Raw genomic sequence first — 24,543 nt, forward strand, 5'->3', positions numbered from 1 at the left:
CGAGACACAACACGGCGATTCATTTATATAGATAGATAGACAGATAGACAGATAGACAGATAGACAGATAGACAGATAGACAGATAGACAGATAGACAGATAGACAGATAGACAGATAGACAGATAGACAGATAGACAGATAGACAGATAGACAGATAGACAGATAGACAGATAGACAGATAGACAGATAGACAGATAGACAGATAGACAGATAGACAGATAGACAGATAGACAGATAGACAGATAGACAGATAGACAGATAGACAGATAGACAGATAGACAGATAGACAGATAGACAGATAGACAGATAGACAGATAGACAGATAGACAGATAGACAGATAGACAGATAGACAGATAGACAGATAGACAGATAGACAGATAGACAGATAGACAGATAGACAGATAGACAGATAGACAGATAGACAGATAGACAGATAGACAGATAGACAGATAGACAGATAGACAGATAGACAGATAGACAGATAGACAGATAGACAGATAGACAGATAGACAGATAGACAGATAGACAGATAGACAGATAGACAGATAGACAGATAGACAGATAGACAGATAGACAGATAGACAGATAGACAGATAGACAGATAGACAGATAGACAGATAGACAGATAGACAGATAGACAGATAGACAGATAGACAGATAGACAGATAGACAGATAGACAGATAGATAGATAGATAGATGGAGTCGATTCAGAATAGCATAATATGAGTATACTGTTCGCGAATTGTTGCAACGAAATATTTTGTGGATCAGAAAATTTTCTTTCGAATGATGTATACATATAATTAAGAATAGTCCAGTAGGAGCGTAGAATCATATTTGAATACATCGGACTGTGTCAGATAATTCCCCCACTTATACACACTTTCGCCGCGCGCATGCTTGAAATCACCGAGTAATATTGCCAGATCGCGAAGAATATAACCATAACACAAATGTAAGGTAAAAAAAAACAATTTGTTAATTTTTCTAAAATATTATTGTGCACTCGGAAACATTGATTGACACAATAGAGTTGGTAAGTAAAGGGTCATTTAATAAGATTAATTAATCATTTAATAAGAGTAATTGAATTAATGAACTTAAAGTATAAAACAAATTTTATTTAATATAAAACGGAAATTTTTATATCATGTTAAATAATATTTTATGTTTTGAAGATAATGTCGACCACGGCGTTGTTTAATCCGAGGTTCAATTTTCATTATTTCTCTATTATATGAGCAAAGTAAGGTAAACATTTTTACTACCTACTCTGGCAACACTAACGAAATTTCCATTTTGTTTCTTTGACAATCTGACAGATGGAAAATAATTCAATTTTAAGTAATGCATTTGTGACAAACAGATTGATTTTATAATTACACATGAAATGTGATTGCATCCTGTTTCTTTAAGATCCTAGCAGTATTTCAACACTTTAAAAGGATACAACACAGCACGGTTAAATTCGAATCAAAAGTTGCGTACTGAGCGACGTCTACAAAGAAACTAATAGGTCAAAACGTAAACCTACTCATTTATGAGTAGTTTAGTCGCCTTCTGTTTGATGTACGTATGCGGTTTCTGGACTATTCTTAATTCTATCGATGTATAATCTATAACATTTTATTTTACTTTTGGTGCTCATTTTCAAAGTTGAAAAAAAAACGTTCTAAACTTATGCTAACACCCAATAATACAAGAAAACATTATAAAAATAGAATTTTGTAAATAGGTGCGAAAGTTTTCGCGGTCACTGTTATCAATATGTTTTGTTTTCGGTTATTCCGTGCGTATTGGTTTTGTTCCAAGTACTACTCCGACGACATACTACAAAAACGAATAAAAATGTGCCTACTGCCGACTGCGACACAGTACAAATTACAAGTACATAAACAAATGTCATCAAAATCCTGACAGACGTAATGACGGACAACAAATTTACGACACTAGGCAAAGACAAAAGACAATACTTCTGCTCCCGAAGAAAAAAACTAATTACGGACAAAGGCATTATACTTTTCTGGCCCCTAAGCTAGACAACTTTTTAAGCAAGGACATATTGGCGAACAAAATGAAAAACAATATTTTTAAAGCTAGAGTCCATAAATGGATTGCTAAAAAGACTAGACAGGAAGCTGAGGAATACGTTTTATATATAAGAATATAATTTTAGTTTCTTGAAAATCCTTTTTCGCTTTATGGATGTAGATGTTTTCTATTTTTTATTTCTTTTGAACTTTTACAAAATTGATGTGAAATTATGTACAATTATGTATAAAATAAATAATACACTGACACTCTGGAACGTGCCTGTGGGCCAGTGGTGGCTACATCCATAAATAAAAATATATCGAATGTTTCGTACCTACTGTATAAACATTTTTGCTAACTATGTATTTGTATTTTATATTGGATTTAATAAATAAAAAAAAATAAGCGCACAGATTATCCGATAAATGGCTCCTGCAACGGTAGCAGAAGCGTCGGAACAAATCCAACACACGGTATCACCCAAAAAGAAACATGTAGAATGAGGAAGTTCAGTGGTTTTTTTCCTTTTTTTTATTTATCTGAATTATCTGAAATAACTCCGCGTGTGATGTCAGAGGTTCATTTCCGCTTATTCTCATTCAGTTCTTCCTATTGGTCCAGAAGCGACAAGCAGACCGGAAATCTTCCATAGCTCTCAGATCATAAGTTGATTCACATGAACCAGTGACGTAATTTAAAGTAGTGCGTTTTTATCGAAATATTTTTTATTATTTTTTCTGTACATTTTCAAGAAACTTTGCAGTACAATTTAATGCTCTAATTTTTACCCCGCGTAAGATAATATTTTTTGTATCCAATTTCCCGTAGGGCTGAAGTTCCTCATTTTGTAGTCTCCATTCGTGGCTCGAATTTATGCGTTCGTGAGTCTCCCGTGCGAATCGCGTCTAATGACAAAGGATCAGTTGCAAATATAATAACAGGAAATACAGTATGCAGATTTCGTGATTCGTTGTTTTTATTATCACGAAGAATGGGAGCTGGACTTCTATTAAAAGTTAACTGTCTGTAATATGAATATCGTTTTAATCAAATGCCGGCACGACGGAAGCTTGTTAAGCTGTCTACGAACATTTGAAAACACAATAAATCTCGTACATAGGGAAGCATGGGTAATTGGTAACGAAGGATCATGGGTTACAGTGGATTTTGATTTGCAATACTAAAACTGAATGATTTAATGTTTTTTATTAATTTATTAAAAGAAAAAAAATATTTACAAATAAACCAAAATTATAGGCCAATTATAGTTTTGTATGCATTACTAAATACAATGTCAAAAAAGAAGAAAAAAAGCGTACATTGAAATGGCCCCTCCGCATCATTCCACACGTAAAAAATAAATAAAATATTGCAATAATAATGAAATAATAAAAAAAATTAAAAAATTGTTTACTCGGAGATTTAACTTTGACGTCTGCTTGTTGTTGTTATGAAAGTTACTGCGCACGCGCACATATCAGTGTTGACTGTTTAAAAAAATGAATCATGAAATAACCCGTGAATTCTAAGTGAAAAATGTTTTTATAAGTAAGCTTTTTTTATATCAGTTATAAACAGTTGAATCGGGTATGGTTATTAGTGTATTCCTGGTTTAAGACAATCTAATAAGTAAGGCCAATAAAAGGCATAAAGAATTAATTATTATGATTGTTAAAATGTCGTTGATAAGTTTGGAATAACGTTGTAAGATCTAATACATTTTGATTTAGTTGAGCCGTTTGACCATAGATGGTACTACCTCAGTGCTTTGACACGCGCGTTCCCGTAGTATGGTATAACCAGCGCAGCACGGCATTACAAATTGCACATATTAATTATTAGTATCTCGGCAAATTCCATGAATATTACCACGATTTTTTTAAATCTTTAAGTAAACCTTAACGCATAAGAAAAAGCATATTCCGTCAAACGTGACAATTTTACCCAGTTTTACCAAACTTTTACAATATCATAATTTTTTTGTACGGGACTACTCCTGTCCATTTTCAGGTCACTCCAACCAGAAAATGACCGGTCATAAGCCCTGTAAATACTTCCATATTGTCTTCTCAAAAATGTTTTCCCTCTCTGTTGCAACAAATCAAATATGAACAACTCCCTAGGGAGGAGATCCAGCCAGTCTGCAAGCATTTGGACATGCTGAAAACATTGTTGAAATAACTACCTGGTAAAAGATGAAGTATAAAATTGGAAAATTGTTTTCAGGCGTTGCCTAGTAGGTGAATTGGTTCAGTCGGATGAATCTCACACACATGATAAAGGTTAAGCTCTTTTTTACATTTTTAAAAATATTTTTTTTTACAATATACATGAGAGGTAAAACAGAGTAATAAAAAAATAAATGATAATTACATAGCAATGAAATACATATTAATAGTAAAAATAGTAAACAAAAAAATCTTACAAAGGCATGGCCTGTTCGTGGGTATACAAGAAAATGTTAATTAATTTTTGCTCCTTTAATAAATAGACAGTTATAATATTTTTGTAAATCATACGAAAGAAAAAATAAAATATACCGCAAAAGATTATATGGTATTTTTTTTAAAGTCATTAAAAAAAGGAAATAAAAAATATAAAAACAGATGGAAGAGTTGAGGAAATGTGGACGTTCAAACGTAGGCATAATGGTGAATGTTACACAGTGTACAGTGGCCACGTATACCGATCAATCGCAGCCCCGTAAATGTTTTACGTCTCTGTTGCAACAAATACTTCATATTTTTATTTTTTTTAATCATCATTCGTCATCTTTATTTCCCGATCCGCATCCAATGGTGCATAGGGCAACCAATCCACTGGCATTCCGCTCGCAGCGTATCCGGATCACTCCTCGTATTATTTCGTTTTATTTGTATTTTTTCATATTACTTAAAACATAACCACTGATCTAGATAATACATTTAAAGTATGCAAAATCGTAACCAAATTAGGCATTCGACTAACCTTGAAGAGTAAAAAATATATAAATGTATGTAGTTTGTAGTTTTTCAGTTAATAACCTTATGCCGGCTGCTTTTTACACCTGGCAATGTGTATCGTCGTTGCACGCCCAATACCGCCCATCTGCAAAATTTTCAAAAAACCTTTGAAATGTTGTAACGACTATATTTCATCCTGCCCCATTTAAATAGCGCGTGATTAAGCACGAGCATAAATTATATTTTGCTACGTTAAGATTCTAGCATGGCAATACCACGTTAGACCGTGCTTAAAATGAGATAAAGAAATATGGTACCGTTCGCTTCTGGGCTTTAATGCATACTTGAACGCAATCTATAAGATATTCGTCCATTAGAAAATAAAACAAGTCTAATATTAACAAATTACAACAGAGATGGAGAATACCTTAAATAAGAGAATATGGAAGTCTAGACATTTACAGGGCTTATGACCTGTCATTGGCTGGTTTAACGGACTAAAATCAACAGATGGAAGAATTGAGGAAACGTGGATGTTCAAACATAGGCAAAATGGTGAATGTTACACAGTGTGTAAAGTGGCCACTTAAACCAGCCAATGACAGGTCATAAGCCCTGTAAATGCCTAGACTTCTTTATTCTCTATGTGTATATTTATGTTTTTCCTTTTTTTATAAAAATGTCATTAGTATTTTATTTTATTTTTACATCTGAGCATGTTTTTCATTCTTTATTTCAATTTAATTACTCTTACAAATTTTATTCATTTTTAATATTATTTCCATTTGTAAATACTCACTTCAAACTACAAACTTTAAAATATCTTTTTTTCACTTAAATTTTAATTTTTAAACAACTTTCATTTATGTTTTTCTTTTTCCTTCTCTTTTTTATACTTTCATAATTAACCTTACATATAATTGCTTTATAATATGGAAACTTCACTGGTCCATTAGAATTAAGTCTAATTGTGTAAAATATTTAACTTTGTAACTGAACTGTATGTTTCCTAAATAAAAGAAAATAAAATAAAAATATTTATAGAAAACAAACAGATATAGTGTATAAACTTAGAAGCAATAACAGATTTACCCAAAGTATACAAAGTTAGTAAAGAAAATATACTACATAGTTTTTACATACAAAAATATTATTTTCATGTATTCGTATATATTTTTCAATAATCGAAGAAAATACGTTTTTTTTAAAGAACAGTAAATATATCTTCCATTATATTTGTGTTCATTTTACGGCGATTTTTTTACGCTGGTGTCTCTCGGAACGGAACCCCGTCATAAAACGACGTTTACTGGTATTTGCAAAAAAAAAACATACATAAATATATCTTTTTATATTACAACAGAGATGAAGAACATTTAAGAGAAGGCAATATAGATGTCTAGGCATCTACAGGGCTTATGACCTGTCAATGACTGGTTTAAGTGGCCACTTTACACACTGTGTAGCACTCACCATTCTGCCTATATTTGAACATTGTTCTTCATCTCTGTTGTAATATGTTAATATAAACAGCTCCCCAGGGAGTTGAATCCAGTCCTTGTCTACAAAAATTTGGACAAACTCAAAATATTGTTGACATCTTTTTAGTTAGAATTAGAAAAATTAGTCATTGAAGGGTAAATATTAACACTATAGCACCGGCCAAATACACATACAATTTACCCAGTGCCCGGCTCATTTTTGTGAAATTTCATGCTTTGTGAAGGGTTTCTTAAAAGTGTCATAATTATGAAAATACTGGGTTAAATCAATTGAAACTTCTGATATTTATTTGGCAACATTGGCCTTTATGGAGAGCCAAATTGCAATGTTCGCACATATGCAGGGTCCCACTCCTCTGTTTTTTTTAAATCCCGGAACCGTGTAAACAGGTGATTATAATAATCACGCGTTGTGTCCCAGGCCCGTGTTTTCACGTATTGTAATGGTTGGATAATTTATATAGAGCCATTTTAGTGAAAATCGTCTCGAGGTACCTAATTTACCAACAGCAAAAAAGTACCAATAAAAGTCACTAGAAGTCAATAAAACGCACTTTTTTGGACAGCTGGTAAACCACGTGAAAACACGGGACCGGGACACAATATAATCACGTGTTTACACGGCTCCGGGATACAAAGTGTTAACAGCTCCCGAGAGGTTGAATCCTGGCCATGTCTGCAAAAAATTGCCCGAGCTCAAAAAATTGATGATTTTTGTTATTTACCGAAAACACGATTTGGCCATAGGCGGTATTAGGCTAGCGATGACTTTATGTAACAGTGTTCGCACGGGCGATATTACAGAATCACAGCGGTCAGCTCGTTCAGGCGCATAGCCTTAAAGGAAATATGAATCACATGCATTTGTCCGTAACCTAAATAAGTAATATTATAGTATTGAAGTTTTAATTATTCCAATTTATTTACATTTATTTCCTTAGAACACGAGGCTCCGCTGCTGATAAGCTGGCGTGTATGCGTCATATTAATTAACATTTCGCTTTTATTATCGTTTTTAATTTGGCTGCCAGTATGAACAACGGAAAAACACCTAATTTTATTATCGTCGATCTCAGGTCCGAAAATGGTACGTCATCATTCCACATCCGCTCCCTAGTTGCAGCATATGGTATCCACAAAATCCTCCATGCATCTCCATCGGCTGCCAACACGTGTGCGTCCTCCAAGTAAGGTTCTCGTCCCGAAGTTCTGACAGTTATAGCCAGAGACCGGAAAACAGCGGTGTTATTTTTTGCCAAAAGCTGTGTTATTTTTGAAAACTGGCGGCGTTTTTTTTTAGAACCAATTTGAGTACACGGGTTGATAATAAAAGTCAAAGGCGTTGTTTTTTTGCATCAAAAAGATTTATTTTACAACAACACAACATTAAAAACACTAAATGTTAAAACTTAACGATAGAAGAAAAATTATAGACCTTTTAAATTTATTCAAAATTGTAAATTCAATATGGGGTTGCCCTGAACTATTATCTCTCATCAACTTCAGGGTGCCTGAAAGCATGACTAGACAGGTGCCACCCTTTTGTAGCAACAATTCACGGACAGTGTATACTTGTAATGCCGTATTAAATAGACTTCATGAACTCCGCAATAGTTATTCCCACGTATCTGATATATTTAGTGTAGGGTATTGTTCCTATAGAACAAACCTTTTGAACTTTTTCAAAGATGGTGAATGGTAATTATATTTATTTATTCATGTATTTCATAATATATACAGTTTTTTGTTCACTTTGCCCAGCTGTATGAAACAGTACTTATGATTTTCTTGTATTACTGTAGAATTTATTAATAAAACACGAGTGATACTTTAATCCACAAATTTGGAATATCCAGTGACTGGTTTCATCGCTTTCGCGACATCTTCGAGACTGGTATCTTTATTAAAAAGTTAAATGTATTTATACAGAACAGAGGTAAGTTCCAAATTTGTAGATTAAAGTATCACTCGTGTTTTATTTATATAATAAATTACAATGAACTTCCATCAAGAATTTTCACTTACAAACTTAAATGTTTTACTGTAGAATGTTTTATTATTTAAACTTTCTACTGAAAATGCTGTATAATTTTTAGGTTAATTTTTTAAATATATAAATCTTCGGTATGAGGAAATTTGTGTTTTTAAAAAAATAAATATATATTAAGCCAAATATGTAAGTATTATAAATGTTTGTAAAAGGCAGATTTGCCGTTTATGTTAATAAAATAAAATAAAATAAATAAATAAATATAAATTACCGTCAAACGTGACAATTTTGCCCAGTTTTACCAAACTTTTACAATATCATATTTTTTTGTATAGGACTACTCCTATCCATTTTGTTGAATAGTGATACTAATTATTCTGAGCATTTTTACAATATAATAATAATAATAATTATGGATAACTTATATAGCGCCATTTTCGTAATATGATACCTCAAGGCATAATAGTACTACACACGTGCGTTTCCAGAAACTATCTACTAGCCAGCGGGCCACATGGCGACGATATCTACCTACTGTCTACAAAAGCTTCTCTTCGGACATCTATCTCCCTTTGTTTACCATGGAGTTGAAACAGTGTTTGATTTATTTAGTTTTTTATTGCTTACTTCTTGGTATGAACACTTGACCAATTTACTACTATACTCTATTTTTTATAAATTTATTGATATTGTTTTAACTTTGCTGGAATTCCTCTCATCCATGCGCTTTCTAGCTGCACGATGATTGGTTATCTAGCCTTAATGTATTTTATTTTTATTTATTTAAATCTTAAAGTAGGGCACACATATCATACATATTGTTATGCGTGTTCTAATAATAACATTGCAAATATATTTAATTTATAAATTGTTTATCACATATGTCTTGACCATTATTTTAAATTTTGATATGTTTTTTTCTTCATAAATATTTTTTTCCATTTCGTAATACTTTTTAATTGCTTTAAATAAAATTGAATTTTGTGACTTTGCCTTTTTCCTAAATGGAAGTCTAATATCTAATATATCAACTTTAAAATACCTTAATTTTGTAAACGGGGTCTAGAATTCCAATCGTCTATGCGCTTAGTAGCAGCAAGGCGTGTTGTAATCTTACTCCTTTTTACTATTCATATTATTATTATTTTGTAATACACTAAATTTATTTGTCAATTTTTAAAATGTGTAAATGGGGGCTAAATTTCTAACTGTCTATGCGCTCTGTAGCTGCAAGACGTCCTGTAATCTAGCTCCTATCTATTATAATTTTTGATTGATCTTAATTGAAAACGAGGAACTAGAATCCCAACCGTCCATGCGCTCTGTAGATGCAAGACGTACTGGGATATTTATTAATTGTACAGCGCCCTTGAGGTGATTTTCACAAAAATGGCGCTTTATAAATTATCCAACTATATATAAGGGCGCTTTACAAAGTGATTATATAGAGACATAAATTTAATTTTAACTTTTTAATTTAAGAAAAATAATGTACTTTTTCATACTACTTTTTCACCACATGCTAAGAATTTATTCAAATGATTTAGAGAACAAGTGGGTTTTAAGTTTCTTCCGAAACATCACTTCACTCTCACAGTTTCGGATTTCTGCTGGGAGAGCATTCCATAAATTTGATAATATTTATGTTCTTCGTTTTTGTTATAAAACTCTAAAGTTGATGATTTTATTAACAATATCAATAAAAACGCCTCGGTTAATATATTATTTTAAAAAATAAAAAAAAAGAAATATCAACGTTCTTATAATTTTTTTATTAATATCCCTACAGAGATGAGGTAGAATTTTTTCAAATTTTACGTATTTACAACATTTACGTATTTACAACATTCCCCATTCCGCTTATTAGCGAATATCGACACAGGTAACATTTTTTTGATTTTTGTATATATGTTATTAAATGAGAAACCATTCACAAGCGTGTTGGAGCGCCATCTATGTATTGATATTGCAGTTAAGTATTTTTAATTAGCATATTACTTAATTTTAATACGTAAAGTGGCCACTTAACCCAGCCAATGACAGGTCATAAGCCCTGTAAACGCTCGAATATCCATAATCCTGAATTTGAAAAAATTCTACCTCATCTCTGTAGGGATATTAATAAAAAATATATACCTACTCCCCCTTGGGAGAAATCCAGATTTGTGTAAAATACACGTACCAAAAATAATGTTCTTATAAATTACCCAAATATTTCAATTTTGGTGACCATTTTCAACGAGTTGTAAATAACTCACAATCAGAAAATATAAATCAAGATGGGGTAGAGTTGAATTCGAGCCTCGTACCTCTGATCCGTGAGTCCGCAGCACTAGCCACAGGACCACAGCCCGATTCAAATAATATATTTAACTTAACAAAAGAGATTTGAATGATAATATTATCAAAATCATTATTTAAATTCAGCTAGTACTCTCGGGTAAAAAATCCTGCAAAAGGAGATCGTCTGGAGATTAGTCTGTCCCATGGTGTACTGGTTATTGCGATTGTTTGCCAGGAATAAAATAAATAAATAATTGTAAAACAATAAATATCAATCCCCCGTATTGTATTTTACCGTGCCGTGTAGATTTTTGCCGTGGTGTGAAATGGGCTATTCATGCGATATCACGCAGTGGGCTCGTGGTTTGCACGGGTACAGCGGTCCAGTCGCCGTGAATGTACTTTAATGAATTGTATAAACAAATTATTGATGATACATATTTAAAAGGTTTACATATCTTCTTTATACATATAATTTCTCTGTACGTGTGATGTCACCGTACTCCTAAACGGATTAACCGATTTACGTGCGGTTTTCAGAGAAATATAGATCTTCGCGCTGTGCGTGTTCGTAGATATTAAAATCTTCAATCTAATTTGTAAAAAATAAGTTAGGAGCATAAATGTTTTATTTATCGATCTACCAGGGTTGCATTCGACGAGAATGCATTTGCAAAAAAAAGTTTTTTTTTGTGTATGAAAAAAAATTGTTTTTGAATGTTTACAAACGGCATTTGTTTTTTGTGGATATCAATCAGATTATTTCATTAAATTCCTTTTAATTTGTACCCATTTTTTTTTTTACTGGATTTTTAGTGACACCAAAATAATATTAAATTCAATACATTTTTAAAAATCGTATTCCTACATAAGTACACCCCTTTGTTGGTGAGACGACCGGAGTTTGACGTTTGCAAAAAGAATGCCATATTTGAAAAAATATTTATTTTATGTTTTGGAATTCAACCATAAACAAGTACCTACTTAAATTCAATACTTTTTGAAAATCAACAATTTTTAGTTTTGGAATTTAATCACAAACAAAACAAGTACATAGATGAATAATATTTTTCCAAGATAATAGCAGGCAAGCCAACGTTCGGGCAGGACAACATCTGTCGGGTCGGCTAGTTCTGTAAATTTATTTATTTTATACTTTTACATTGTTTGTATTCTTTTTTTATACAGAATAATGTGTTGGGGTGTCCCGTGCCGAGGGAAACATTTTACAAAATGTGAAACATGCCTAAGATTAGCTATTTAACAAAGTTAATATAATAATAACAAAAAAAAAACGTAATTAATCCAATTAACCTAATGAAAATTAACATAATAAACAATAAAAAACAAAAATATTCATAAAAAACATAACCAATTTATAAAGACCAATAAAAAAAAATCATAAACAGTGCATACATTTCACATATTTGGCTTGATCCACTCATCGATCCGTGCGCAATCCACCTCCACTATCCATTTCTTAATGGCAATTTTATATTTTTATAACTTACTAATTGTCCTTATGGATAATGGAAGTAGATTGTACACTTTAACCGAGTAGTAGGCCAACCCTCTTTGACCGAAGGTTGTATTTATTTTTATTTTTTTTGCAGCATCAGGGTGGAGTATCTAGTAACTCTTGTATTTGTAACGGAAGGTAGAGAATAATGTTTATGTGCGTATAGTAACAAAGTTTTTACATAAAGTTGTTTTATAGATTTATATTTATTTTTTTGTTATGTGAATCCAGATAGTTTTAGTCTAGTTTTTTTGTTGTACTCTTTTTAAAATTTAAGATGAAAAATAAGTGTTCTATTTTACTTCTCACTTCCCCGGCTATCTCTATGCAAAAAATTATGTCAATCGGTCGCTCCGTAGAGACGTGAAGGAAACACAAACAGCAAGCAAACACACTTTCGCATTTATAATATTAGTATGGATTATAGTATTATGCATTTGATCTCAATTTGAACAGCACGCTATTGTTCTTATCAACAGAAGTAAACATTAATATTAAATATTTATTCAACACAGATGAAGCTGCTAAAAAAATTAATGTCTAGACATTTACAGTCCTCATTTATTTATTAATTATATTACAATGGAGATGAATAACCTTTTATTTGAAGGAAAGGACGAGTCTATTTACAGGGCTTATGGCATGTCACTGGCTGGTTTAAATGGCCACTTTAAACCACACTCGCTGACTATATTTAAACATTCACATTATTTCAATTCTTTCATCTTTTGATCTGATTGTGAAGTTAAAGAACTGACAGCTTTATTGGTGCGGGTGGGATACACAGTGTGTAAAATTCAGCCAATGACAGGTCATAAGCCCTGTAAATGCCTAGACTCCTGCATCCCTTCTCTCTCTCCGATGGAGCTGCAGCCCTCCTGCAACTTCGCCTCCAGCTCTGCCTGTCCTCAGACGCCGTCTTCCAATTTGACACCTGGAGAAGCTGCGCCGCATCCTTTCTCACTTGATCCTCCAATCTTAGCCTGGGTCTTCCCACCAGCGTTGCCAACCCTGCCAATTTTTCGGTAGATCTACCAATTTTTAGTAAAATCTACCGATCTACCGAATTTGATCGAAATTCTCCCTTTTGCAAAGCTTTCCATAGATTTTTTTAACTGCTTCTTCTTTTTGCGGTGCCTTGTCAGGTCCCCCCGACGTTGGCGATCACTACAGAGGAAGCATCTCGGTCCTGCGCTACTCTTGTATTCCGCAGCCAGGACAACTGCTTATTGGATGTACTCGCCATAGTGATTCCTGGGAAAAGATGACCAGAGTGGTTTCCCGTTGCCTTCTCTGGTGGATTTTTCTGTCAGGGTTACCTTCCCTTAGCTGGTTGGTTCAGTACCTCGATTATGAACGCTATCTTCATCTGTATATATCGAGACGGTATACTAAACTTCTGTACTATGTGTATGTAACCTCGGCGTGTTCTACCTACTTGCCATATTTTTATTTTATTTATTTTATTTTATTTGGGATTTTTACAGCTATTACATAAACAAAATAATTAGAAAAATCTTAACAATACTAAAGCCAATTTAAAAAATCCAATGTAAATATAATGACACATAATATATAAGAAAAGAAGTTTAGTAATTGTATTTGTGTGACGTTTGTATTCATGTGTATGTGAATGTGTGTATGCGTGAATGAATGAGGGAGAGGATACATGTGCGTGTGGGAATGAATGAGGGAGAGGGTGCGTGTATATGGGTGCGTAAGTATGAAAATAATATATTTGCTTAAAACTTGTAAATTGTATTAAAAATGGTACAATAAAGAGCTTAGTAAAAAGTTGGAAACCTTTTTGTTAAAATTCAAATGACGAAATGATATAAATTGTTTTTTTTAATTTTTTTAAGTGTGTTAAATTTCAAAACCGTATTCTGAAAAAAAAAGCATTTTATTTTTTAAATTTAACTGATACACATCGAATGAATAATGTGCGACGAGTCCTATACAATACGAGTACGGTAGGTAACCACAAAATGCAGTAAATACGAAATAATGACAACAATAAAATAAGGTTTGACAATACGCGAACGTTGATTCAAAACGAACACACAAATGCATATTGTATGCACCTACATATATATAAATAAGAATAACATATAAGTTTCAATAGAAATGATTCGAATTATAAAAATCAGGTGTCACAAACAGTTGGCCCGCAGTACGGGGATACATATCGACATCATATTTTTTTAATTTTTTTATTTATTTACAATTTTAAAAAACCCGTTAGGGTTACATTTTATGTCTCGTCTAGTCTAGTTAGTTCAGTCATCATGTGCTTTTTCAGATTGATTTTAAATTTGTCTCCATTAAAAGTTTTCAAGTAGTAAGGTAGGTCGTTGTAGTGTTTAAGTCCATTATGTAGTATTTTTGACTGTCCTGTGTTTGTCTTTGCTTTTCAATATGATAGTGTTTTTGTTGTCTGGTGTTATATTTATGTATGTCAGCATTTTGCATATGATCGAAATAAGCCAATAAATGACCGCTAAATGAGTGACTTATGTCCCAAAATATTAAATTACTTTAGTTAAACTTAGTCTACTCGTCATTTAAACAAATTTATTCGGCCGAGTTCGAGTAGTAAAAAAACGCTGAATATGCCGGGTACCGAGTATTAAACGAGTACTCGGCCATCACTATTAAAAACCTTGAACAAGATGATTTTTTTATGACGTAACAGCAGCACTCCTTCCCCTCGCCAGTCACCGTGGTTTTTGAACTGGTAGGATTTGGTTTCGAAAGTTCGTTCGTTCGTTTATAATATATCAATCACACTCTAACGCAATCAAAGTCGTATTTCGCTCTCGTTTCCTCTCACACGATGCGAACGAATTCGTTACAGAAGACCACTGTTTGTGATATGCAAAACTGTTTCGTAAAAAACAGTTTATAGAATACCATGACGACTTCAGAATACACCATTTTTGGTCTTAGGAAATATGACCACATTTCTGATTATCGTAGGCAATTGAAATGGCTCAAAATTAGACAGCGGAGAGACTATCACTCCCTCTCACTTCTGTTCAATGTACTTCATTCCAGTGGCGAATGGTGATTTTATTTATTTAACTTTTTGTCCATAATGTTATTTGTACATTGGCGGGCTTATTGCCAAATGGCAATTTCTTCCAACCAACCAATAAAATAAAAGTTTTATTTTTATAATTCAAGTTACAGAACATATTCAATAGAAAAAAAAACAGGTAAGCTATAAAAAAATATATCATATGTTTGTACCTACATAGAAGGTACATAATATAATGTCAGTAATATATCGTCGTTGCACATCAAATAGGGGCCATGTGACTCGGAGCACATTCTGAGAAAATAACTCTTATGTGTATGGACAAAGTAGGAGTACAGTGTTTTTCAATAAAGTAATATATTTATTTGAAATATTAATTACTTTTTGCCAAAAAGTCGCATTTTGATGATTTTCTCAGAATGTGCTCCGAGTCACATGGCCCATATTTGAAGTGCAACGACGATATACTATGAATTAATATTTTTTCTGTGGTTCTGTGTGATACAACACCCCTCATCCATGAACTCAACTCAAACAAAGTAACTTCGTGATATATTATATTATATAGATATATTATGCGCATAATCGCTTCTATACACGGTTCGCCCCTGCTTCATAGTCCTAACGCTCCTATATACCTGCCTGAAAAATGTCAACGCTTATCAGTTCATGGTTTAGCTCTTCGTTTTAATTCTCAAGGTACTCTCTCCACACCCATCCACAATTTCTCTTTCTTCTCTAACTCATATAGTGTCCATGCGGCTCGACTGTGGAATCATCTCCCACCCACCATCAAAGATGTTACTACAGTATCTCTGTTTAAATTACGTCTAAAGAAATATCTCCTTTCTCTTCCCTAATCTCTCCTATTTTCCTCTTTCCGCTTTTTTCCCTTTTCTCATTGAGTAATAGTTTTGATTGAAGGTAATTTATAAACAAATACGTTTATTTCTATTTTTATATATCTTTAGCTTTTAAATCTTTATTTTCTATTGAATATGTTTTGTAACTCGAATTATAAAAATAAAACTATTATAATAAAATAAATATAACAACTTTGCTTTTAAACACAAATTCTTTATAACTATTTTTTTCAAAGCAAATAAGCTTCTTCGTCAAGGTTTATGTAACTAATGAATTAATTCCTATTTTATTTTTATCATGTTAACTAAATACTACACGTGGACCCAATAAATTATAACCAAATAAATACTATTTCTTTTAGTTCTCTCCTGTCTAGCTTTGAAAATATTGATATCAAATTACCACCCTTGTTTGAAAAAAATAAAAAAAAGATTTGATTTATTGGGTCCACGTGTAGTATTTAGTGAACATGATAGAAATAAAATAGGAATTAATTCATAAGTTACGTAAACCTTGACGAAGAAGCTTGTTTGCTTTGAAACCGGTCGGGAAAAAAATTATGAAAAAAGGATTAGTGGTTAAAAACAAAGTTGTTTTATTTATTTTATTATAATGAATAACCACAAAGTTAGTGCTTCAAATATAAAACTTAGATAAAACTATTATTTTATTGGTTGGTTGGAAGAAATGGCCATTTGGCAATAAGCCCGCCAATTTACAAATAACATTAAGTACAAAAAGTTAAATAAATAAATCACAGCCATCCCATGAAAATGAAAAAATGTTTAACTTTTTCTACAACTGTTGTACAATAAATGTTTTATTTCTTGCGCGCGGTGAAAATTGGAGCTTTGAATTGTACGGCAAAGTTTATTGTAAATGAACTTATTTAAAAAAAATGAACCACTTTGAGCGACGTCACTAGTTTATATGAATCAACCAATAATAAAAAAGTTACGGAAAATTTCCGGTTTGCTTTCTGTCAACGGACTTTATATTTCAGAAATCGTCATTATCATTATCATCATCATTCCCTTCCCGCACCTAATGGAGCATCGGGCATTGCATTGGTCCACCAACTGCAGTGTATCTTGATCATATTTGTTACATGAAGGTAAGATGATCAGTCTTACGCTTCAATTACCAGTCCAGGGACTATGAAATATTCTGGTGTAAAAACACCTTTTGAAATAAATATTTCATGTCCATTATGCCGGGAAGCGAACCCGAGACCTCTTGCATGGTAGGCAAACGCGCTGACCACTACACCACGAGGCCGAACAAATTTCAAAAATTCAAAACTTTAAAAAACCATGGCGCTGATAATACGATGAATAAAAAATAAAATAAAAAAAATTGGCTTAGTTTAATAGTCAACTAATAAATAAAAAAATACAAAATAACCTCTAAGCTGCCTAATATTTTTCTGAAATTGTTTGAGCTGATAACAAATCTACCGAAATCTACAGATTTATTTTTTTAAATCTGCCGATTTTAGCTCAATGAAGTATCATGACGTTTCGGCCAATGGCCGAATGTTACACTTAATACCAGGGAATCTATATAAAACCAATTAATTTTAAATGAAAACGGAGTGTTCTCTGTTTATGATAGTCTCCATCTAACATGGCACAGCCTGTTCTAAGATGGAGATTTTCTATCTTTAGAGCGTAAGTAGTCCTATACTAATAAAACGCTAACATAAAAAAGAAAAACTAAAACTACTCAATTATAAATGCCTAGCTAATCAAATGTAAGAAATAAAAAATCGTTATTACATAAATATAAAGTATATATTGGTGTGCCAAGAATACATGTTACTTAAACATAAATAATATAGTATAATATATAATTAAACAAATATAAAGCAATGAAATACATAAAAATATAAATAATATGTGTACCAATTATATTAAGTACTACGTTTTTTGATTCACATATATTTTTTTAAGAAATCTCTCGCTACACTATTTATACGTGCAGTTATTTTTATTTTAAAATTTGTTTTACTTTTTGAGTCTTTTATATTTGGCAATAAATCATTTAATATTTTTGGAGCAATTACATTGTATTGCTTTTTACCAAAGGCGGTTGATACAAATATATACAGTTAATTTGTGTTGTTGAACAAGTGTTTTTATTTTGTTGGGTTCTTTTGACCTCACATTATTAATTAATTATTTCAATGAGGAACTTCAGCCCTACGGGAAATTGGATAATAAAATGTTTTCTTACGCGGGGTAAAAATTAGAGCATTAAATCGTAGTGCAAAGTTTCTTGAAAATGTACAGAACAAATAATAAAAAAAATATTTTGATAAAAACGCACTACTTTAAATGACGTCATTGGTTCATGTGAATTAACCTATGATCTGAGAGCTATGGAAGATTTCCGGTCTGCTTATCGCTTCTGGACCAATGGGAAGAACTAAATGAGAATAAGCGGAAATGAACCTCTGACGTTACACGCGGAGTTATTTCAGAAACACAAAACTTTGAAAAATGGTGGCGCCGATAATACGATGATAAAAATTAAAAACTATTTAATTACTACTTGAAAACTTTTAATGGAGACAAATTTAAAATCAATCTGAAAAAGCACATGATGACTGAACTAACTAGACTAGACGAGACATAAAATGACTAGACAATATTAAATTTCTAATGTAACCCTAACGGGTTTTTTAAAATTGTAAATAAATAAAAAAATAAAAAAAAATAATTTTGATTTAGTTTAACAGTCTACTAACAAATAAAAAAATTAAAAAAAACCACTGAACTTCCTCATTGTTCTTTTATCCTTCTTCTTTCCTTCCCATCGCCTCTCCTCTCTTCATAGCATAGTGTTAAATTTTTATATACATAGTATAGTATTCATTTTTATATATTTTAATGTTGTTAATCTTTGTTTTTAATTTTTGTATAAAATTGTAAGATTCAATATGTCCATGTACTTGTGATTTTCTCAAACTGAACGGTTTGGGTAGGAAGGGAGAAATTGCCTTAAGGCAATATGTCCGCCCTTATATGTATATTAAGTGTCAAATAAATAAAAATACCATCCTTTTAAGACAAAAATACTTGATTTATTCATTTCATTGGCAGCACACTGGTAAAATAAAATAGGAATGAATTTATTAGTTAAGTATACCCTGAGAAAGAAGATTGTTTAGCTTTAAAACTGGTCGGTGGGAAAAAAATAGTTGTTTAAAAAAAGGTTGTTTTATTTATTTTATGTTACCACAAAGTTAGTGATTCAAATATAAAATTTATAAATAAGTTTCGTTTTCGGTGGAAACTACAACAGAAGCTGATATTCGGTTTCAATTTTCTGCTGGAAATAATGTTTCGGCCGGTCAATAGTCACTAGTAATATGTACGAAAATTGCGAGTACATTGTTTTTATTTTTCTTACAAATTGATAATAGTACATTTGACTGATCACTTAGAGAGTTTCTTTTCAATTATCTGACAAAGATTGCAAAGAAAACCTTTAAGTTCTAGGGAAAGATATGAAAATCGCCATCTTGCTCATTTGAGGAGCATTTAAACAGTATTGAGAATAAATAATATCATTATAATTTTCTTTCACGATCGTTTTGATGCATAGGGCACAATTACAGGGGCGATTCGTCTATACAGGGTGTTCATTAAACCGTGTCACATCCGAAACCACGATGATCAGTATGAGCAAGAAGACATATTAGCATATTAAAATATTTTATTAGAACGAATAAAATTTAACATATTACAACAGAGATGAAGAACATTTAAGAGAAGGTAATATAGAAGTCTAGGCATCTACAGGGCTTATGACCTGTCAATGGCTGGTTTAAGTGGCCACTACTGTGTAACATTCACCATTCTGCCTATATTTAAACATCTATATACCTTCAATTCTTTCATCTGTTGATGTTTGTGAAGTTAAAGAGCTGAAACCTTTATTTATGCGGGTGAGATTCATCTAATTGAATTATTTCACATACACACTAGGCAACGCCTGAAAATATTATTTTTTCAATTTCTATACTTCTTCATGGACCAGGTAATTTATCAACAATATTTTGAGTTTGTCCAAATTTTTGTAGACAAGGACTGGCTTCAACTCCCTGGGGAGCTGTTTATATTAACATATTACAACAGAGATGAAGAACAGTTAAGAGAAGGTAATATAGAAGTCTAGGCATCTACAGGGCTTATGACCTGTCAATGGCTGGTTTAAGTGGCCACTTTACACACTGTGTAAATAAAAAATTTAAAAAGCAAATGGTTGTTTACTTCTGCAGGGGTAAAACGAGGAGTGAGAAGGGGAGAGTCTGATACTGCGCCGCGCTCCCTTCACTTCTCCCATACAGAAGTAAGCAACCATTTGTTTTGAAAAATATTTTTAACCTTTGTTCTAAATATTTTTTTAATATGCTAATGTGTCTTCTTGCCCATACTGATCATCGTGGTTTCGGATGTGACAGGGTCTAAAGAACACCTTGTTTAAGCGATTATGCCAAGCTTATTATTAAATTGGACTCAATTACAATAATAACTTTATTTACAGACAAATAAAAAAATATTTTTTATTTCTTATAAATCATTGCCACCGTTTGTATTTTTCTCCAAATATGTTTCAGCAAAGTTTTGAGTATGTCCAAATGTTTGCCGACTGGCTGCATTTGCTCCCTAGGGATATATGGTGTACTTATTTGAATGGAGAAATAAGCTGGAATAATCGGCTAGTTTCTTGGCTCACTGCTGGCGTTGTGCGCGTTTTATTAATATTTTTATTCTAAATTCGTTGCAACAGAGAGGAAAAACATTTTTGAGAAGGGAATATGGAAGCCTAGGCATTTACAGGGCTTGTGACCAGTTATTGAGTGGTTTAAGTGGCCACTTTACCAAAACATTGTTGATTTTAATAACTAGTAAAAAAGAAGTATAAAAATTGGATAATTGTTCTCAAGCGTTGCCTAGTAAGTGAATTGGTTCAGCCGGGTGAATTTCACCCTCATGATAAAGGTTTCAACTTTTTTACTTCACAAAAGTCAACAGATGGAAGAGTTGAGTAAGGGTGGATCTATGAACATAGAAAGAATGGTGCTTAAACATGCCAATGACGAAGGATCATCGACAGCCCCAGTCAGTTCAGATCTCAACTGAAGTCTCACTTTTTTCGTTAATTATATCCTCAATTTTAAATCAGAAAATATGATTAGCTACTTTGCCTTAGTTAGAATGTAAGTTTACGTATAAAATTATAAAGCGCCGTTGAGAAGATTTTTCACAAAAATGGCGCTATATTAATAACCCTAATATTATTGTTATTATTAATGACAGGTCATAAGCCCTGTGCATGGTTAGACATCTACGTTCCCTACTTGAATGGAATAAATACGGATGTTCAAACACAGGCAAAATGGTGAATGTTACACAGTGTGTAAAGTGGCCACTTAAACCAGAAAATGACAGGTCATAAGCCCTGTCAATGCCTAGACTTCCAGATTCCCTTCTCAAAAATGTTCTTCCTCTGTTGCAACAAATTTAGAAAAAAAATATTGATAAAACGCCAGCAGTGAGCCAAGAAACTAGCCGATTATTCTAGCTTATTTCTCCATACAAATAAGTACACCATATTTTGAACATCTTAAACCCAACCGCGATTTTTTTCTTTTAGAGTAACCTTGCAGATTACACAAATTATTTGAAGATTCTCGATTTGGAAAACAATATTTCGAATATGCAGTTGGTTTGGAAAACAGTATTACAACTCCTAGGTGCAAAGTAGAGTCAAGAGTGGCTCGATGACTTGGGGGCTACGTGAACTGAAGTACTCTCTTATGATAGAGAAAATCCGAAAGAAGTTTCTGGGATATCTCTATATGAGAGAGTGCATATATTATGCGCTCTCTCAGGTAGAGATATGGTATTATCATCGGCTCTACCCGACTGAGTTTCTCCAGGGCATGCTCGGCTACAACAGTTTAAAGACAAGAAGGAATGTGTATTTGACTATGCGTTTTTATCGATTGTTGCGCAGTATGGTCGATAATCCTGAAATTATGATGAGCAGTGGTTTGTATGTTCCTGATACACAAGACAGCGTCAGCATAGATTGTTTCATATTCCGATATACAGAATCAACCTGCCGATGGTTATACCTATTACAAGGGCTACCGCTATGCTGAACAACATCGCTCTGGACGTTAATCTGTTCCATGTATCCGAAGGCGTTTTGCGGAGCAGGCTTCTCCTACTATTTTGACAAGAGTCCCTTTATGTATTTTTTGTCTTTTTATAATACGTACGTACTAAATTTTAGCTTGTAATGTATGTATTATTTAAAATAAATAAATTGAATTGAGTTGAAATTGAAACATGACCACCATTACTTTATTGCAGATTATCTTACCTTCGTGTAACAAAAATGATCAAGGAACGCTGCGATTGGTGTACTAATGCAGTTCCCTATGCACTATTAGGTGCGGAAAGGGATTAATAATAATTAAAAGTCTAGTAAAAAACTTTTTTTTTTACAAATATGTATTTTTTGTGAGGCCCAAAGACACGATATTTCTAGGTGCCTGAGATCCTAATTTACCGAGGCCCGAAGGGCTAAATCTTTCTAGTATGTAACAGCCAGTGAAAGCCGACTGTTTCTTGCAAGTTATTGTTATCTTTGGAAGATGCGAAATGACTTGCTCACAAAATCTTTTCAAAAACTGTTCAGCGCACCCCTCACGACCAACTTGATTGAATTTAATACGTACATTCTCAAGACAATACTCTGCCACATAGGGAGCCTTATAAATAAAGGTCATTCATCGGAAACATAACACTATTGTATCGCTAGCAAAGCAATAAAGACCTTGTATGCTAAACCTAACGATCCAACGTAAGGTCGACAGCGGAAAGAAACAATTATTAATATCTTCAAAAAACTGCCGTAGCAAAAACTAGTATAAATATATAACAACATTACTCCATTTTGAATCACCTGTCAAAAACCGGCGGGAACGCGTGACGTGAGCCGCGGTTGCGTTTGAATTATTTTCACGAAATTTGACAACTGATTTTGACGTTAGTAAAATTCCAATAAAAAAGCGGTTTCGTCTACCTAATTACACAATCTATGCGTTATTCGTTCGTATTTTTGTTTGAATTATATTTCACTGAACGTTTGGTTTAATTTCGTGTTTTTAAAAGTGGCTTTCTGTGGTGAATTGTTAGTGATTTTTAAGTTTTGTTGATTTGAGTTTGTGAACAAAATGAAGGAGTTACATCAAAATAGCGACCCCAAGGAGCAATCTGAAAATGCTGTCGTCTGTTTCAAAAACGGGAACTCAAAGCTGTGTGGAAAATCGAGTAAGTGTTATTTTTACTTATTTTATTTTGTTGTACTGTGGTGTTATTTTATTACGTTTTGTGCGCTAAAACAGTGAAAGAAATCTAAATTCTACCGGTATTTTTTTGCAAATAGCGGTGCATTCGAATGTTTAATAACCAGGCATAATCAGTCCAGTTTAGGGTTACCAGCAGTGCTGCCAATGCCAATTTTCCAAATTCCCGTAAAATAAAAAAATACTAAGTATAAAAATAAATAAAATCTTACATTCCATCAGGGCCTCGATTATGATGGGAAGATAAAGACGTCATACCTTGACGGTATAGTAAGATACACTACCGACCCCCCACCTACAAGTTTTGGGTAGGTACATCGTTATGAAACAAGGGGAAGCGTACGTCACTGTACACATATCTACGCACTGAAATGACATAGCTTCAGTATGACGTCATAGTTAAAGATAAAAGTCTCCCGACCGACTACTAAGATACACTATCGACCTCCCCACCATCAAGTTTTGATGTAAGTACATCGGTTTATATCGACGGGTCTAGAACCAGTCGATACGTTTATCTACGCATTTAAAAGTGATAAAAAAAGTCCACCCAACAATTTTTCTTTTAAATACGATATACTTATATTTTAATCGTTTTGAGGTTGGGACTTTTTTTCTTTAAAGCCTATTCGAAATATAAGAGAGATAAGTAAATTTTGAAGTCGAATTATATTCTGACATAATTGTCAGTTTCCGAAACGAGTGGCTAGATGCGAAAGATAATGTCGATATATTCTGCCCTATTAACACATAAGAGTATCTAGGCGTAAGAAAGTTGCCACTATAAAAAAATAATTAGTTGTTATATTTTTTCCGTCTGTTTTACTATCCTCCGGAGTGAACGTATCGAGACGTTAAAGGAACCGGCTTTGTAGTCGCTTGGTAGATAAACACAGACGATGTAGAGCATATCGTCTTGGGAAGTCTTTAAAAACTCATGTTCAAGCAAGCATTTTTTGCTTGAATTGGGGTTTATTGG

The 24,543-nt window shown here is 32.8% G+C and overlaps 1 protein-coding gene across 1 annotated transcript in view; it reads right to left on the minus strand.

Moving 5' to 3' along the window:
- LOC148283805 (uncharacterized) overlaps nucleotides 1-23,823 on the minus strand; it is a 41,000-nt gene extending 17,177 nt beyond the window's left edge. Inside the window, exon 1 of the mRNA XM_088243222.1 lies at nucleotides 23,777-23,823. Within this exon, the coding sequence (XP_088099348.1) occupies nucleotides 23,777-23,820 (44 nt within the window). The 5' untranslated portion in view covers nucleotides 23,821-23,823. The remainder of the gene's footprint in view (nucleotides 1-23,776) is intronic.
- Between the last annotated feature and the right edge of the window lie 720 nt (nucleotides 23,824-24,543).

The sequence above is a fragment of the Micrasema longulum genome, unplaced genomic scaffold (genome assembly GCF_059751315.1).
Source record: "Micrasema longulum isolate JH-2025_06_02 unplaced genomic scaffold, ASM5975131v1 h1tg000196l, whole genome shotgun sequence".
NCBI classification, from domain to species: Eukaryota; Metazoa; Arthropoda; class Insecta; order Trichoptera; family Brachycentridae; genus Micrasema; species Micrasema longulum.